Consider the following 19,413-nt stretch of genomic DNA (forward strand, 5'->3'; position numbering starts at 1 on the left):
AAAACTCATTTAATTGCCACACACAAACCTGCAGACAGATTTTAGATCAAAATTGGGCAAAATATCTCAGATATTTCTCTATGAGCTCATCTGTGATAAACATGTTTCCAGACCAAATGTGGAAGGTCCAAAGCATTATTTATCCAAAATCTTCTACATTTTAGGAGATATACAGTAGCTTCAGTGTCACAGAAGAACGTTTTTCTAAACCAAAGTGAGTATGGAATGAACCCTCCGAAAAAGTGTTTATTTTAGGGCGTTACAAAATTCTGATTAAAGAAACAAATAAAATAAATGTCTAGGAAATAAAGCAATGCTTGATTGTGTTGAGTATTTCATTGAAAGTGACCAACTGTTGCCTCTCAGTGCAGCAGAGGGGTTTCACAGGCCCACTGACTCAGTCTATTTCAGGATCCTCTATTATTGCTTAAGTTTCTGGTATGCACAGGCCTTCTCTCCAGTTACACCCCCCCTCCTCAAAAGAGTTAAATCTTTGGAAATATGGAGCTTTACTCAAGGCTGGGTGGGTTTAATCTACTCCAGTGACTTTCTACAGTGTAAAATGGGTCATTGCCTCACATAGAGCTGCAGAGCTTCAGTTTATGTAACAGGTCATGCTTTTTAAGGAGAGAGTACTACCGGGATAATAGCAGCCCACGGTCCTTGTAGGGGTATTCAGGCAATGCAAAGGATAGACACGCTATGAAATACCATGAAATAACAACAAATTCAACTTAATGTAGAATAAAACACTTTATACCCAAGTTATGGCTAAATAACAGCAATCTTGAATTCTAAATCCCATTTAATAATTAAAAAAAGAGCTATTCTCGAATGTCTGTTTGTTTAATTCATCCATTGAAGTTATTTACTAAAGCAGCATGGTTATGCAGAGGTCCCCCAGCTCTGTAGTACACCTGCCTCACCATGTGGACTGTGGGTTGGATTCATGTAAAGTAAATAAACACTTCATCGGAGGGCCAAAGCACACCGAAAGTCAACAAAATGTGTCATTTACACTCAGCCACACTCACCTGGCTCGTATTTGAGGTAGAGGATGGACACGATGTAATCGAGATCAAACACGGGAAACATTCCCATCTTGGAGAAGCCTGGGCAAAATCGCCCAAATTGAGAACTGACAGCACCTCCATGTTTCCTCTCTCTGCTACACAGCAAAACCTCTGGCTCTCTTTTCCTCTTTTTTCCTTTTATTCCAACTGCGCAGTCTGGTTAGGAAGCCCCCCAACCCGGTCCGCCGACGCTCCGCCAAGCCCCCCGGTCTCAACAGTGAAAGCCTGAGACACCCAAGCCCTCCTATTAATACCACTCATCTCCACAGCCTCAGCATCATCATCATCATCATCCTCATCCTCATCATCCTCGTGTGCGCGCCGTGCCAGCTGCTCCGCTTTTTAAGCGACCGGGGATCTCAGCGGCGTGAAAATGGAGCAGGAAAACAAAAGGCTCGTCCTCCTTTCCTCGCAGTTATTGAACTGAGAGACGCTGCTGGGGGTCTGACTCAGCTCGGAGACGCCATGCACCCAAACACGCACTCAAAGCGGGGCGCAATTCATTATCCACCATTAAAGAAGAAGGAGAAGGAGGAGAAGAAACAGTCCGGAATTAATCCCACACCGAGGCAGACTCGACAAACGGTCGGCCTTAATCCCGGCATTTCATGTTTGTTTACATTTTTTTTGCGCACGATGCGCAAATGTTGAAATGAAAGGCTCAGCGAAACCAAGCCGGCCCTGATCAATGCATCTGTTCTGTAATCGGTAATAATAACAATAATAATAATAATAATAATAATAATAATAATAATAATAATAATAATAATAATAGCTGTATCACATTTGTCCACTAGAGGGAGCCAAAGCGTCACAACACCCACTATGTCTTTATTCTTAAATTCTTAAACCTTAATTCTTTGTTTCCAACAACAGCACAAGTTGTCATGATAATAGTTATGGTTCTGTTGATTATTAATCTACAAGTTGTGGTTCATATGTCATCTGCCAATGTCCTTTTTACTTGTTTTAAAATCTGCCACTCCACTATTACTTTATTTTGAGACAATGAGAGCTCCAAAGTTTGATCTTGTCAAAAAAATTAATAAATAAATAAAAAAATAAATCAATAAATACTGTTGACTACTTGTTATTCTTTAACTGCAACGTGTGTGACAAGTCTGAAATTGTTTCCTTAATTCTTTTACTTTATTTTTTTTCTTTTGAAACAAATAACAGTTTTCCAGTGTTAATTATTCTAATGTTTCTACACTAAAGGAAAAAAGGAAAAAAAAAAAGAAAAATGTTATTGTATCTGACTCATTACATAATGTAAATCTCTGGTATGTAACTCCTTTTTAAGCAGTATTACAACATATCAACCAGAGGCAGAGCGTGGGTCTCAGTACAGAGGAGGCGGAGCTCGACGGGCCTAATTATGATAGTAATTTACCATTCAAACAATATCTCATGCTACGATCAACAACACACTAATGCCCCTTTATTGAGCCAAGCAAACCTATATGCTTCAGAAAGCATAATAAAGTCACAAACCAGTTCACAAACTTGTTCTGAAGAACAATTACACATACGCACGCGCACACACGCACGCACGCGCACGCACGCAACACCACACACACACACACACCACACGACCACAAATGTCTCAATGCATCATTGTATATTATGCTATTTAACAATATTAGATGAAGAGTGAGGGTAGCAATGACTTGAACTCCTTTAAATTTGTTTATAATAGACATATTTAGCATACCTGAGCATGATTATGATTAATTGAATGAAATGTGATGTTTTTTTTTTTTTATCATTTCAAATGAATGAATTCAATATTGAAAGAATTCACTGCTTGATTGTTGTTCTTCTATTAAATGTCCACATGCTGACACTTGCTCCCATATTTCATGATATCAGAAATCATAAACAGAGAAATATACCTGCATCTGGCATGGGTCATTGTTGAGGGCACCTAATCATTACAAACAGTGTCAGACATCTGAAGCAATATTTTTATGCTGAACAGAAAGAAATTAAAGCATGTCTAATTTGTCGATGATTTAAAAACATAACAAAAAATATGCGATACAGAAATTTTAGCATCACTAAAAGGGCAGGCCTTCACAATTACTAAGATTATTTATTTGGTTGATGTTTTATTCATACGTAAGCACAAGTGCGTGCATAGAGGCAGGAACTGGTTGATGTTTATTTGAATCCTCCTTAACTGATAGGAGGTAATTTCACAAATTCAGTTTATTTTGAATGAAATGGAATTTGGTTGAACTGATGCTTCAGCACACTTTCATGGGCCTCTTACCTGTGGGATTCGAACCAGTACTTCATTGTACAAACTCATATCTTACCCACTTAGCACTGACTTTTAAGCTGTGGTGGAACGAGAGGTCCATCTAGTGGTACACAGAGGGAAGCAATAACAAAAAAAAAACTAATGGCAATATCAACACACCTATATATACTGTATATCCGTCATTTTGCCTCAATGTCCATTCACTTATTAAAGAATTGTATTTATTTTTTCCTGTGCAAACGTGAATGAACGAAAAGCTGCTGTTTCTGCTAGTGTCTGGCTGTTTTCCCGTTCTGTTTTTCTTAAGAAATGAAGACGATCTGCATCGTTGCTTTAAGTGTTAATGATACTGGGAATCTTATGTATAATGATATTGTGGTCATCTATCAAATAGTAATCCTCAATTCCACAAACATGTTGCCATTGTGAAGTTTCCACAGCTATCCAAATATAGAGAATAGAATAGAAAATACTTCATCAATACCATGAGGAAAATTCTTTATGCTAATTTAGCTTTTTTTCTGCTGTGTTGTAGTGTTGATCCCTCTGTGCCAAAATAAAAATTAATATAATAGAAAATAAAGCATTGAAATAAAAGAATAAATATGATAAATACATATTAATACGAATATGAATATTCAACAAGGCTTAATTGTGACTATAAGCAGGTCTCGAGTGTTACATAGAAAGCCAAAACAATGTTAATATACGTGCATAATTGCGAAAATAGATGTAAAACTTACCAAAACAGACACAAGTCACTACAAAGAGACATAAATGACCAATGACCAACAAAATCATATTACCGTGACAACAGAGTCATTTAAAAAATCAACACAAGAAGACAAATCAAATCAGATGAGAGTAAAATACGCAAAACAAGCTCAACAGGCATCAATAACTGGACAAATAGCAACATTATCACAAAAACAGACTTATAAAGAGGATACTAAATCAATCATTAAAACTACAACGTTCTACAGAATCACCACGAACTGACAGAACGCAGGACCCTTTCACTAGGTTCGCAGTGGGACCGTTTAATGATCAGTTTTCATTATCAGCACTGACATAAACTTAATCGATTAAGAGCGCGCGCGTCAGGCTGCTGTCCTCGCATTGGTCGACCTGCCTCATGCGTCACGAACCAGGAAGTAGAGACTCCGTGAATGTGATGTGAAGCCGAGATGATCGCAGATCTGTTGTTATTCGGGTAATTCATTCACTCTACCTGTTCTGTTCGTTTCACGACATTGATGTCAAGCCGCGTTATGTTTATCTGTATTAGTGTGTTTTATGCGCTGGGTTTGAAAAGTGGCATGTAAACCGCCGAGCTAACTAGCCTGATGCTAATGCCAGCTCAGCAGCTGAACGCAGGTAAACATTACGATTATCCTTTGTGTTTAGGACTCTGCTGGTGAATGCGGGCGCTGTGCTGAACTTCAAGCTGTGAGCAATACCGTCAACAGTTTGTCCTTCGAGATTTAGCTGCTTGTCACAGCTAAGTGAACGTGTGAATGTGTGCTTGTGCTTTCTGTCCAGGGGTAAACGAAAGGATGCACAGGGATTTGGAGATGAGCCAGTGCACCGACAACAGGTGAGTGTGAGATTTCACAAACCATAAACCGTGTTTTATTGTCCTTGCTGTCTTACTGGAAATCACGTTGATATTTGACTTGGAAAAGAAAGGTGATCCTGGTTTGAACCATATGATTTCCACACTTTCCACAAGTTTAGATCAGTAATCTCACTCCCAATTTGATCTTGAATGGACCAAACCTGTAAAATAATAGCATAACAAATGTAAAATACCTGCAGATGTGCTGTAATACACTGTTGAAAATATCACATAGAAACAAATATCCTGTTGCATGATCTTTCAAACTTCAAGTTGTTAAAAAATATTATTGAGCCAATTTTAATGTGATTCTAGTGTAAAGTGCAGTTTCTTTTCCTTCTTGAATTTTGTGTTGTTGCAATCAGATCAACTAATGACTGTGCTTATTTGTGCTTTTGACCTGGCAAAGAGAGAAAAAGCCCAGCTGAAATTTTGTCTGTCATAGTGTTTCTCCAAGCTTTCTACTGCTCAGGGTACAAGATTTCTGCAGCCTTTGGTCAGCATGGATTTTATAAATCCTTTTAGTGTGCCTTTGATGCTCATGTTTGTTAGCTCACAATAAAGTTCTGCTTCAGAAATGATCTCTGGTCTTAATGCTGTCTAAATAAATAAGTTAATAATAAATACATAGGTTGAGCTCAGTTAGGCCTGGGTGATATGGCCCAAAATTTATATCTAATATTGTTTTATATTAGGCACTTCAATTAACCAGCTGCACATTCTAAAACTGTCCCATTTTAAAACTAGTTTCAATAAACTGTCTGAATTTCAGGCGATAACATCAGAGAGTTTCTACTCAGCCTGCGGTACTTTCGGATCTTCATCGCTCTGTGGAATATTTTCATCATGTTCTGTATGATCCTGTAAGTAAAACTGTTCACTCTACACACTCACACACACTGTTCACATTGCACACTAGTGGTTGAATGTTAATTGACCAGACTCTTTGTAGAAAGACACTTAAATGTTTTTTTGTGGTGTTATGTGTAAATTACACCATCAATAAAATCCCATGCAAAGGATCAACCCAGCAGTACATTCAGTTGTAAAATAAAAAGGTTTCATGTAGATACACACAGTCACCAAACAAGAATGAAAGGGAGCAGAAAGAAGACAATTCTTAGGCCGAATCCCATTTCACCCCTTAGCCCTTCCCCTTGGCCCTTCCCCTTGGCCCTCCGCCTATGAAACGGAGTGCTAAGGGGTAGGGGAGAAAGTCAACCCCTCCGAATTGGGACACCCCTCCGACAATCGCGTACGTCATCAGTAGTCGCCGCTGCCGATGACGTAGGCAGATGCGACAATTATCTGCCGAAGAAGAATGTTTTTCTTACATTTTAAAACTTTATTAATTGACAAAATACTGACATTTATGAACGTCTTTCGTTGCGGACGCCGCCATCTTGCCGATCTTGGAAGGCTTTCTGAGAAATCTGTCATCCAGTGGCGCCGGTGGCGAGGGGCGCTTGTTTTGTTCACCTGGACCGTGGGGTTAGTTCACTTCCGCATTGGTGGGGGCGCTCGTTTCCCACCCGCGCATTCCAGGAGGGCCGTGTTGAAGAAACCAGCTTATTGAAAATAATCGTCTATCTGTTGTGTTTGGAATGCGCCTGGAATGCGCGGGTGTGGAAACGATCACTCCAGTCAATGCGGAAGTGAATTAACCCCGCCCCCAGGCATGATCTAGGCTGAAAGAACAAGCGCCCCTCGCCATCGGCCGATACCCCTCCGTTTGGAGTGTGCCTCTCGAGAATTCCTTTTGGAGGGGTGACTGGCCCTCTTCTCTTGGCCCTACCCTCCGTCATAATGACAATTGGGACACTCCTACCCCTCCACGTGAACGCGCAAAACGAGGGGTAGGGCCAAGGGGAAGGGCTAAGGGGTGAAATGGGATTCAGCCTTAATCACTAACAAGTGTAGTTTACCAGTGTGCCCAGAGATAACTTTTCAGTACCATGAGCTCCCTTTATGTCATGTAGCTGTACTTGTCTGAAACCTATTGACACCTTTCAGTGGGACACCCTGTTGGATTTAATGACTCTTATTCCACTGTTTATGTACACTGTGGTTGTGGTTGACTCCATTCATGCTTGTAGGAAGCTGCTGTCTATTCCCACCACTGAAGCTCTTGTGCTTCTTAAATAACAGTGGAAAATTATTTACAAGTGTTTATTTAAATTGAGTGTGATGAAATATCTGGAGTAGCTCACTGAGTTTTGCTCCTAAGCAGAACATTTTACCATGCTAATATTTGAGAGTAGTGGTTGTTGTGTTGTGTCTTTGTCTTGGTTTTGGTTTTGGCAAACCAAAGTTACACAATTGTAGAGAAAACACAAAATAAGAGTGGAGTGAACTGATGTAAAGTTATTGGATTTAGACTTTGTGTAGCTTTTAGTGAATGCACAGTTCTTCTTAGACATGCTTTTCAGTGTTTTCCTTAATATTGTGAAGAGCCTAAGTCTGTGATATTATTGTTTATAACATGATTTATATCGTCAATCTCCACAGGTTATTCGGATCTTGATCATCGACGTCAGCTACTGAACCTCCAACAGGATGCTGGCTTCTCAAGCCGATGCTCTAAGTTTCTCTCTGATGGGACTTTTCATTTCTTTTGGTTCTTTGATTTAATGCATTTGTTTATGATTAACAGTACATTTTTGAATCGGTGTTTTTATTTACCCTTTCACATGCTTCTCCCATCTTGGTGGTTTTTGCTTCAGCTGTCACTCACCCATATTGTGCAACTATCTATAACGGTTCCCATATGTGTCAGTTTGCTGACCTAAAGGTCTCTTGTTTTTCTCTCCTGTTCATGGTGAGCGGAACTGAAAAATCATAGCCATCTTTGTGACTTTTTGAACTTTACATCTCATCTCATTCATGAGTCTTCGCTGTTTTACTCCTCAGACATTCTGTGCTTCCTCTTAAATAAAAACTACATTTTCCATTATTTCAGCCTTGTGCTCTGAGTAACTGTGTATTGGAAATGTTTCTGTATTCTTAATAAAATGATTTCTTATCAGATGTATGTTTGCTGACTATTTACAAACACAAATGCACTTTTTATCATTTTAAATGCATTGGATATGATGGTTTTTTTTTATTATTGTCCTGTAAAATATGGAGTAAGGCTGTCTCTTCAGGCTGGAAAAAGTATTTTGTTGATTTCTTATAGCTTGCTTACCACTGGCTTATAAGCAGTTCAAACAGAAGTGGGGTGCAGCCTCTACCACTGAGCTCCCCATCTTCCTGAAGTGGATTTAAAGGGATGAGCTGAGTGAAGTGGCTCCCTTTAATGATTTGGTGGGAGGAGCAAGACCAGATAAAAGGAGGGAAGAGAAGAGCGGTTTTCTACAGCTGCATCACATTTGTGGAAGGTGTTTGTGCAGGAGTGTATCACATTTAAATTGATTTTTCATCATAGTAGCAGACTGTTCAGATTCATCAAAAGCCAATAATGTAATTGACAGCAGGGTGCATGAAACAGCCTGTGGCCACAGTGGGGGCTATGGAGGATGCTGCAAAACCGAGTGAAGCTGCTGAACACTGGACTGTTCAGGGAAGGAGCTGAGTGAAATGCTTACTGATCAGCTGAAAGAGTGTGAGGCTCTGAGGAGACTGCAGCAACGACTGGAGGTGGAAAAGGGGTCTTAAGCTTTTCACTGCAAGTGGCTTGGGAAGGTTTACAGCTGATCCCAGATAAATGTCAGGAACCTTCGGATTCTGCAGAAGGTGCGCTGTCCTCCTGGGGGCACAGCCAACTGGGAGGGAAAAGGAAACAAGTGCAGCTATTGGGAAATGCTGCACAGCGCGAGAGGAGAATGCTCTGGGGCATGTGGGATTCAGTTATAAGAGCAAGATTGTCAGCACCATATTTCTGTGTACGTGTTCCTCACAATGAGGAGGCTGATTTAATTGATTTATCACAAACCCGCTCGAGGACACGTGCTTCTGGAGCTTCAGGTATCTGGGACCCAAGAACAGTCCGGGCAAAGCTGTTATACCTTAGAATCATTCTGTAATCCGGGAGGCTGGTGTGGGGCTCACACACTGTAGGAATTAGGACTGAGAGCCGTTTTGAAGAACATAAGTCCTAATCATGACATGTTGGAATATCATGCGCGCGTATTTTTTTTAATTATTTATTAAGGAGCTCTTTACTGCTGTGAGCGGATACTGAGGGATTACACGTCCTGAAGAATGTTTTTTGAAATCCATGTTGGATTTATGATTGGGATGAACGGGAGGAAACGGTGACGGTGGGCTGACCAATCCTGTTTGTAAAAAACCTTCTTTCCCCGGATGAGTTTGATCCTAGCTGAAAGGAGCGCTTCACAGGTTTTGCAGCTGCTGCGTTTTACTCGTATTACATTTTTGCTCATTTTTGCACTTGGCACATACGATTACGGTTCTCAAGCAGAGTTTTTTTCTCTTTCTTGTTTATTTCGTCGTGCCAGATAATTCCAGCTCGTGCGTCAGCTCAGCTGATGTATGGTTGGTTCAGTGCGCTCCGGAGGATGCGCTCCTCCTCTGGAAGCCGTGAGCGCAAGACACGGAGAAAGACAAAGACGGACATCCGAGAGCGATTCCTTTGCTCACAGTGTCGGAAATAAAGACAACGGAATTTGTTATCAACACCAGGGGTATGTTAGTGGGACATGGTGCTCACGGAAACCTGGTTCCAACATCCAGCTCTCTGGCCCTGGGCCAAATAAACGTTTTTGTGTCGTTTGTTTATTTGTTTTCCTACTCATTCGTCCCCACAATGAGGAAGAGCAGAGATGGGAGCTTCTTTGCGCAATGCACACAGTGAAAGAAAACCGTCAGTACTCCCATTGTTGAACCTCTTCACCTCCGCACAAGGTCGACGACCTCCAGAGGTGATCTGGAAACATTATTAGATGTGCAGAAGTGCAAAATCTGCTTCAGAGTGTGAGCACACCAGACTGCAAAGAATCTGAGGAGCCACTATTTTTTTTAATGGAGGACCTTTATCACTGCAAGGTGAAGTGATTTCCTTTTGTCGATACTTTGGGTGAAACAAGAAACAGTGAGGTAATATTAAAATAATAATTTAATTTAAAAAGCGTAATGCTGTTTTACTACCACCCCGAATCTTAATGCTATCATCTAACACTTAAAGCCATAAATGTTAAAAGCAGGGAACTACATAACCGTGTGGTGCAGGAGAGCAGAGGCGTCACTTGTGGACTGGAAGCTTCATGAAAACATTTTTGTTGCAGCTGAGTCCACACATGTTTATAGGCATATGCTTGCACTATGAGGCCAAATTATGTTAATGTGTTAAAAACAAGAAACCTCACACAAACTAGAAATGTTGAAAGCCTGCTTCAACTGGAAAAATCTTTTAAAATCATGATCATATAGTTAAAAACTGTTGAAAAAGTGGGGTTCAAGAGGCCCAGATATGAGTCAATTGAGAATTGAAGAAAACTTAATAAAAAAAAAACCTTAAAGAGCAACTCGATGAAAGTCTTACCAAAAATGTAATCCAATAAATGACAATTTATCACCTCCAGAACTGGTGCTGGTTATGCTAATGAGCTGAAGCATATCAGACTGAAGACATGACATCTCCAGGGAATGCAGTCCATCTCCGCAACAGTGACCCTTGAAAATAGACTAGAGCAGAAGTCAGTCTTTGTTTAATCAGGTTCTCCACGCCAAAAAAAAAAAAAAAAAAAAAAAAAACCCAGATGGTAGGCTATATATCATTCTTTCAACAATTCTCGAAAAACTTGTTAAATGACTGATCATAAACCCATCTTTCCTCCAATGTTTTGAAAAGTGAGAATTGCATAACGTCGTTCCTTAAAAGCAAACATAAGCCCAAGATCCAATCAGCTTGATTTCCAACAGGGGAAACAACCACAATGAAAGCATTACAACCTTTAATTCTCTTGTTTGAATTTAATGTGATGTACATCATGTATGATGCCTTGTCCTTTTGTACATGACTTAGTTTCCAAAGTGCAGATTCAAGAATTTTGAATATCCTTTGTATCGCTTTTTGTCCTCAACAAAAGAATGGCTGTTTCACATAACATGTTTTAGACAGACCTACAGATTTTAACTGTGGTTGCACATTATTTTATATTACAATTGTTAATTGTGTGTCTGTGACAAATTCTGTACATATTATGCCAACATGACTAGTGCACTTTAAAATTTTCCAAGATAAATGTATATGTATATGTATAAATGTAAATGTATGTATATGTATATTTTTGGTTTTGAAGATTGGTGCAATTGAGGTATTTAAGGAACATTTAAATTTAGGGGGTAATTGTTCGTTTTGATTTGTGTTCTAGTCTTTGTGTAGTGTCTGAAATGAAATTTTTATTGTAATGAGAGTGAGCTCTTCTTTTTATATGCTGCTTGAGATGAAATGGGTGAGATTTTTTTATGCTATGTACTGTGTTTTTGATTTTGTTTTTTGTCCTGCACTGCACTTGAGCCTCTTTCCCTATGGGCACAATAAAGTGTGCTGTATTTTCCTGCACGTCTCAATGGCATCTATGTTCTTAGCAGTGTCATTATCAGTGATGGAATGGTGGATCCTGCTAAGGATATCACATCTCCCAGGGCAGCTTAACTAATCAATATTCTCTTGTGTGTGTGTGGTGTGTTGTGTGGTGTGGTGTGTGTGTGTGTGTGTGTGTGTGGTGTGTGTGTGTGCCCGCGCCCTCTTGCCTTAAATTGTCAAGTGTATGCAACATTGTTTTAATTTCTTGAACAGTGTTGTTTGAATGAGTGAAACAGGCGAACATTTTAATGAGTCTGAAACATAGTGTGGATTTTTTTCAAGCTGACAGCCAACACATTAGAAATTTTGTCAGGAAAAATCGGTAATAACTGCAAAAATTATATGTGAATGGGTAAAACTCGGTTTTGCTTTTATACTTGCAAATTTATACTTTTCAGTCTTAATTAGGAACAATGATGTCACTGACAACAATAAGGCAAACAACCTTGGAGTGCCACAAGCTCAATGTATTTGGAATACTAAACGTTAACATATGTGGTATATGAAAACACAATATACTGAACAAAGGGGGCATACGTTGTCACTGAAGGAATGCAACAGTGCCGCCAAGTGACAATGTTAGAAAATAGCAATGATGCACAATAAACGCAGACAAAGGATGGGGATAAATACGGGTTTAAAAAAACTTATTTAGACCCTTATTTTTTAGAAAACACAATGCTCAAAAATAGTAGTTATAGCAAAAGCAAAATCAGATTGAAGTGTAGTGATCTATGAAGGTCAAACATTTTCCCAGCTGAATTGCTTTTATTGGACAGTCATTCAACACATAACCCTCTATGCAATCAATACTCTGAAGTGATAAGCTTGTTTCTGCCTCCTGTGACTGCATTAGATGCAGCTCATCTATTGATTCTTTAGATATTTCACTGGCGGCATGGGACAATGAGAAGTTTAGTATTTGGAGACCCTATGCACCTAGTTTGATCTGAATAGTAAGCATTAAAACACGTCAGATTTTGTCACTGTGGAAGTTCAGTGCTTTGAAAATCTTCAAATGTTTGCTTGGGTGCTTTACACCATCGTGATAACTTAGTGACATCGCGTTTTCCCGTGTTTTATTTTTTAACGGAGTTTATATTTTCTTAAAAAAAAATTCTAACTGTTTTAGATAAAAAGTCCTAATGTCAAACCTGAAACGAGTTCCAGTTATCAACAGTGTCATTATTATTATTATTATTATTATTATTATTATTATTATTATTATTATTATTATTATTATTATTGATAAACAGCAGCTAGCAACATACGGGCCATCATTCTTAGAAATAAACATCTATTGATATTAAAAACCGAGCCACTGACTCTTAGATAATACATAAAAGCAAATCAGGAAATCAGGAAAAAAATAATTCTTGCTTAAACTCGTCAACAGCACGCAGATTTGACGCGAGGACGTCGGTTACGTAAAAACTTTCCCGTCATGCTCCTTGCCAGCTCTTGACAAAAAGCTCCAGAAAGAGGAGGAGGAGGAGGCGGCGGTGGAGGGGGAGGAGGCGGCGGCTGCCGGCCGGTGGGGGTAGCCGATTCCCGGAGAGGATTCCTCAGTAGTCGGTGCCTCTTCGTCCGGGACGTGACGGCGCCCAGCAGACGCGGCGTGATGCCCGCTCTCAGACGCGGCGCGCGGCGCGGCGGCTGTGACTGTCCGGGGGATTCTGCCGTCTGGGTCCGTCCCGACCCGCGACACCGCCAGGCGATGACAGCGCTCCCAGCGACTCCGCAGGTGATGAGAGACCGGCTGCTGCTGGCCATCGACGGCCAGAGCAACGTGAGTGTGTCCGCATCGCGTACTGGATTTTTTAATTCTTCCATGTTTAAAGGGAGCGGAGGAAGGCCGAGTCGTCACACAGAGGCGACTAGCGAGTTAGTATTGACTTGCTAATTAGCTGGCTAACATGTATAGTTAGCTAAAGTCAGTATTATCAGGCATGCCAGAGCCAGGCTGACTGCCTGCTGCTGTTCACCAAGATATTTGTGTGGTGAAACAGGGCTGCAGACCAAAGATAAACACAGATTTGATTGCATCAACCTCAGTGATGTGATATCCCCGCGCAGCTCTGACAGCACTCTTCTCAAGTTTATCACTGTGATACTCACAAATCAACATCTTCTGCACCAGTGATCCAAGAACACTATCCGCCTGACTTGAAACTAGCAGTAACTCGAGTAACGGCAAGCATAGGTGCTGAGATTTCTATTGTTATTAGAATTGTAACAAGACTTTTAGCAGCCTTCAGAACAAGACAGGTGATAAGAATTAAAGCAAATGAGGAGGCAAGACGCGTGATTGCACTTACACTGAACAATGTATAAAATATTCACTTAGAATGTAAACCTTTAAAGTTTTGTTCACCCTATTGTTTGAGTGTCTTGGGTGTTATCAAAGGGCATCAAAAGGGAATGTCATCTCAGCTGCCAGTCCAGAGCACAAGTTACCAGCATTGGGACTTGTTTAAGTTATATATTTTTACCTTACTATGTTTTCAGGACCAAGTAAGTTTTGATATAAGTAACAAAATGCTTCTTATGTGGAGCTTGTGTCTTTTGTCATCTTGAAGGACATTTTGGCTGATTTGCATCCTGTTTCAGTTTGTCATATTTAACCTGAAACCAGTATGGAGATATTGTTTTAACACACGCAGGTGCACATTTGAAAGTCTATTCAAATGATGCTTCAACCAAAGAGTTTGAAACATCATTTGAATGGGCTTTCTCCCCCTCTGTATAAGCTAAGAATACACTCCATCTCAGAACACATGGCACCAATGATTTTCTGCATGGTTTGAAAAAAACAACCTCCTGTAAAAAAACAAAAAATAAAAGTTCAAGTCTGATTTTCTTACGGTTATTTACACACTCCCAGTTAAAATGGCTTGTTACTCGTCAGGTTTGATCACTCTATTAATGCATTCACTGCCTTTTCTGCTAGAAACGGCAAAGCCACCAGCATGATCCTCCACTGTGTTTTAGAGCTGATAAGCATTATGTCTGTCCTTTTGTAGGCTACGAACATGATCCACCAGGGTTTCATTTCTACATGGAATATTATCCCAGTGAGAACAGATTTTGCCTTTTGATAGCACTCTTTTTGCAGTGGTGCCCACCTTTGACTATCTTTAAGGATAATGGTGCATGACTGTTGTTGTTTTTCCTTTTCAGCAGATTTGCAACATGGTGGTTGTAATGGAGGTGGTCTCTTTCTTGGAGAAATATCCAATCACCAAAGAGGCGCTGGAAGTAGGTCATGTCAAAATGTGATTTAAAAATAAAATGTAGCTGTTTTATACCAGCTTTTGTTAATCAAATATTCCATCTTTTCTAAGGAAACCCGTCTTGGGAAGATCATTAATGATCTTCGGAAGAAAACCAAGAATGAGGACCTTGCAAAAAGGGCCAAGAAGCTCCTGAGAAAGTGGCAGAAGCTGATTGAACCAGTGAAAGGGGGGATGTGTTCTCCAAAGGGCATACTGCTGCATCATGGTCTTCCAAAGGTGGTGCTCATTCCTGTATCTCTGCTGCAACTGCCGCTCTGACCTCTAGTAAGAAGGGCCCTGAGTTGAAAAGCAGAAATGACTTCAATAACTGCTCCCCAAGAGTGGAAAAACCAAACAGCAGGAAATCTAAGGGTGACCAGACAGGACAGCTCATACCAGCCAAGATTTCTAAACCAACGCTCAATGATAAGATGCAGAATGCCAGTTTGCGTATAGCCAGTGGCCTTGGTGCTGGCTCAGAAGTTTTTGCAGATACTCGTGCGCATCCGCTTTTAAACAGAGATATTTCCGAGCCTTTGGATAAGGAGATTTCTGAGCCTTTGGACAGTGAGAGACTAAGTAAAATACCTATCAATCCTGTAAAACCTCATCCAAGTGGCCTGGGAAGCAGCAAGCCTCCCAGGAGTTCCCCTTTCCTCAAAACGTCAGTTCTGCAGCAGCAAGCTCGACAGGAGCAAGCTGTCTCTGGGACGCGTTATCGACCCCGAAGCCCACGCTTTACCTTGCACAGTCCGCAGACATCAAAGCCCGAAGCAGTTATTAAACAATCTTCACCCCAAGCACATAGTATTTCTAGCACCAGTGTGAGGCCTGGGACGGTGGACACCTCTGGGCTAGGGCTGCCTCCTCCCTTACAGTGTTTCAGCTCAGGGTTTTCACACTGACAGATCACGGCCGGCAGATCTGGACTCTCAAAACCGGCTTTCCAGTGCGCCTCTTCAGATATCAGCTGCCTCCGCTAGCAGTGACACAATCAGTTTTGAAGATGAGGGTCGCGCAAGCAATACAGGGAAAAGGAAAAGACAGAAGTCTAAAGATCATGTGGTCAATTTAGATGGGCAAACTTTAGACGATTGCACTAAGCCAGTCAGATTAAAAGACAGGAGACTTCCATTTGATCCTTTAACAGGAAAAATTGAGACCTCCTTTCATAAGGACTCTTTCCAGGAGGGGGAGGTCAGAGTGGCACACAGATCAGAGCTCCAGTGGTCAGAACAGTTGAAGAAGAGCTCTCCGGTTCCCCCCAGCCCGTTCCAGCAGACAGACTGGAAGGAGCTGTCCAGGAGTGAAATCATCCAGTCGTATCTCAGCCAACAGAGCAGCGTGCTGACGTCGTCCGGCGCTCACACCACCGGCGCTCACTTTTTCATGACGGAGTTCTTGAAAAAAGAAGAACACAGGAAAAAAGATATGAAGAAAACCCATGTGTTGGTATCACAGCCAGCCCAGGGAATTACCGGGCATTTGCAGAGACATCACCACTGATGACCTGAGCAGATTACACACGCAGCACTGGCCTGGGGTAAATGGCTGCTACGACACGAAGGGTACCTGGTATGACTGGACGGAGTGCATTTCTTTAGACCCACATGGGGATGAGAGCAGACTGAACATACTGCCCTATGTATGCCTGGACTGAGCCTAAAGTCAGGTTTCTGAAGTGGAATTTGCCACCCTGGATATGTGAAAGCACCTCTCCGACATGTAACTGCTGCTGTTTTTAACGTTTGGCAAAAATGGAATTGGCGTGTTCCAATGTGTGTTAGAGTGGGGGAGAGGTAATCAGTGTTTTTATGTTTGCTAACATCGTGTGAGAGGGAAGGGGATAGGCTATGCATTTTCTAATCCATTAATTATTAGTGTTTAAGAAATATATGAATCAGACAAAGCAGGGGTTCTATTGAGGCACTGTGAAGTCCTGCTATACATTTCCTACTTCATACACAATTACATATTTTGAATTATGTTTAAGTATACACATCACTCTTTTGAGATGACTGATGTTTTTGATTAATGCCTACTCATGTTTAGTGCACAGTGCAGGACTTCAAAGACTTCGTTATCATTTTCCTTACTTCTTATCTTTTGTCTATGGGTCAATTTTTTTTTTTTTTTCCACTTACAAATCATTTTCGAAAACTTAATATTGTGGTGTTTTCACCTTGTATGATGGTATCCAATGTCTAAGTCATCCTGCACTTTAGAGCTTTTGATATTCTAATTCCAACAGAAATGCAAATATAGCATTGAAGGTGTCTACACCGATGCTAGTTCAGGCTTCGTATTTCCACACAAACTGATGAGGCTGTGAAATACAGATTTAGCAGGCTTCCTTCCCAAAAATGTCAATCAGATCTGGAAATTTCCCTCTTCTCCGAAGTGTCTTTTCACTGGATATATAATTTTATGGAACTCAATTATCATTCAAATGTTGTTTTACTGGGTCTTGTTCTTATTATTCTTCTTCTTTTAAACTGACATTTTATGTACAGACAACTGAGACACCAATCATTATTTTAGCCCAGTCATCAACTTGACTGAAAGCAGTGTCCAACAGATTAAAGCATTTTAGCTGTTAGATCCGCATTAAACACTATTTTGAAGTAGATCACCTCTATACTCACAATTTCCTTGTTTCATATTTATCAGATCCATTGTCATTGCAATTCTTCCCAGTTGCATGACTGCTTGACTTTGTAACTTTTAGCAGCAAGAAAAGCTTTGGTCAGCATTTCAAGGATATTTATTTTTTACCTTTGACACCCTTACAAAGTGAAATGAAACCATCGTAAGTGAGCGCAGTTTGAGTGACAGAGATAACGAACAGAAAGCTGGTCTAGCTTTAAGCTTAACACCACACCAGCTCATGAAGAAACGTGTTTTAACTACATGAAACCTTCTTTGTTTAATTTCTTTGTTTATAGTTTGTTCCATGAAGCAGCAATACAATCCAAAACTGTGCATGTTGGGATGGTGTTTAACTTGCCTTTTCCCTTTACTGTGTGTTTTGTTATTTAATATGCAGTAGGGGCAGCAGAAGCTGCGATTGCTGGCATCTCTGTACTGTTCGGAGGAGCAGGAACTTAAATTTACATTTTGGATGAACTACTTCATAGCATTCCTTTAGATTTTTTGCCTTATGGAAACCCTGTTTTCTCTTAAGACGGAGCCTTAGTGAATGTACAGAGATCTGCCTTTTGTGTTCAATTGAATGCAAAAGAACATATTTGCTACCTACATGGACATGTTGATTATGTGTTGATTAAAAAAAGTGTACTATTTGTTGTCTCTCTGACTGACTGGCTTGTTTTTTTGATTGTCATTACTTGCATTAGTAATGTTAAATGATTACCCTCAGTGCAGATCCCTAGAAGTTACTTTAACTGTGATTTTATCAGGATCTGACAGCATTCATTATTTTGTTGGGGGGAAAAAAATCAACTAACATTTTGAAAATTACTCTCAGTGAACATTTCATTTCAAACGGAAACTGAAAAACTACAGTTGTCAAAAACATCTAGTACTGCCTTTGTTTTGTTTTTTTTGTTTTTTTTTTGCTTAACAGACTTTGATGACAAACACTTTAAAATAAAACATTTCTAATGTGAAAATAATTCAAAAATAGAAAAACAGATCTATTGAGACAAGAATTTGAACAATTGAAATAAAAATGACTGCAGATATTAAGTCAAATCTATAAATCAATCAATTCAGCCCATCATTATTTAATGTTTTGTCAGACTACCGTAAAAAAAACACATTAACATAGATGGTAAAACATACTGTGCATATATTGTCATAGCAATATATCAAAAGCAATAAACATAATTGTAGCAATGTGAAGAGTAGTTTTTGCTGATGCTACTAAAATAGGCAGAAGGCTCATAACTGGAATATCTGAAATCTTACAATAAAAAAGCCATAATCCAATCACAAAGTGAAGCTAGCCTATATAGTATTCATTAAATATTTCAATTTTTGGACTTACTGTGGGTAGTAAAAGCATAAATGGCAAAACATCATAATAGTAATATAGCAAGGGTATTGCAATTCTGCAAATCATTAGAAGTGACAAAAGATGTTTTCAAACACAGAATGCAGAAGATGTACCAATAACTGGAATTGGTAAATTTTACAGTTTAAACCTTCAGTGGCATTTTAACACCGAAGCCAAGCTCTGTTTGGCGAAATTGATGTTAGAAAACCCAATAAAATTTTGATCCTTGGTTGTGGATCGTTGTGACTACAGCATGTAATACAAATTTCACCCAGACGATGGCAGTGGTGCAAAAGGAAAACAAGCGTTCTGAAAACCGGAAGTTGATTGTTATTATTGCCCTTATGTTTCTAAAACATGACACATGAATGTGTGCGGTACCCTGAAAAATGTGCGGTACCCTGGACTGAAGCTGGGACATTGCACCACAAAAAAATAAAAAAAAAAATCAAACAGCATTGTATTTACTTTACTTTCGGATCACTATATTCGTGAGATAGTTTGATCTTCGCATCTTAAAATTGGAAATAATATCTACTCTTCTTCAAATCTTATGTTTTAAACATTTTAAATTTCGTACAAACACGTTTTTTTTTTTGTTTTTTTTTTTACG

General features: G+C 39.9%; 3 protein-coding genes across 3 annotated transcripts in view; 2 read left to right on the forward strand and 1 right to left on the reverse strand.

Moving 5' to 3' along the window:
- Positions 1-1,101, reverse strand: part of comp (cartilage oligomeric matrix protein) — an 8,913-nt gene extending 7,812 nt beyond the window's left edge. Inside the window, 1 exon segment of the mRNA XM_030083659.1 lies at positions 1,035-1,101. Coding sequence (XP_029939519.1) covers positions 1,035-1,101 — 67 coding nt within the window.
- A 3,352-nt stretch (positions 1,102-4,453) lies between these two features.
- smim7 (small integral membrane protein 7) lies at positions 4,454-7,984 on the forward strand. The gene is given in 6 exon segments (XM_030083336.1): positions 4,454-4,552; positions 4,747-4,788; positions 4,882-4,916; positions 4,919-4,936; positions 5,730-5,820; positions 7,466-7,984. Coding segments are annotated over 6 exon segments (228 nt in total). The 5' UTR covers positions 4,454-4,526; the 3' UTR covers positions 7,482-7,984.
- Positions 7,985-13,022: 5,038 nt separating this feature from the next.
- On the forward strand, positions 13,023-18,084 carry LOC115381612 (mediator of RNA polymerase II transcription subunit 26). Its single transcript, XM_075410397.1, is given in 6 exon segments — positions 13,023-13,296; positions 14,688-14,765; positions 14,852-14,962; positions 14,965-15,650; positions 15,652-16,242; positions 16,244-18,084. Coding segments are annotated over 6 exon segments (1,833 nt in total). The 5' UTR covers positions 13,023-13,128; the 3' UTR covers positions 16,443-18,084.
- The last annotated feature ends 1,329 nt before the right edge of the window (positions 18,085-19,413 follow it).

Source organism: Salarias fasciatus, chromosome 23 (assembly GCF_902148845.1).
Source record: "Salarias fasciatus chromosome 23, fSalaFa1.1, whole genome shotgun sequence".
Taxonomy (NCBI): Eukaryota; Metazoa; Chordata; class Actinopteri; order Blenniiformes; family Blenniidae; genus Salarias; species Salarias fasciatus.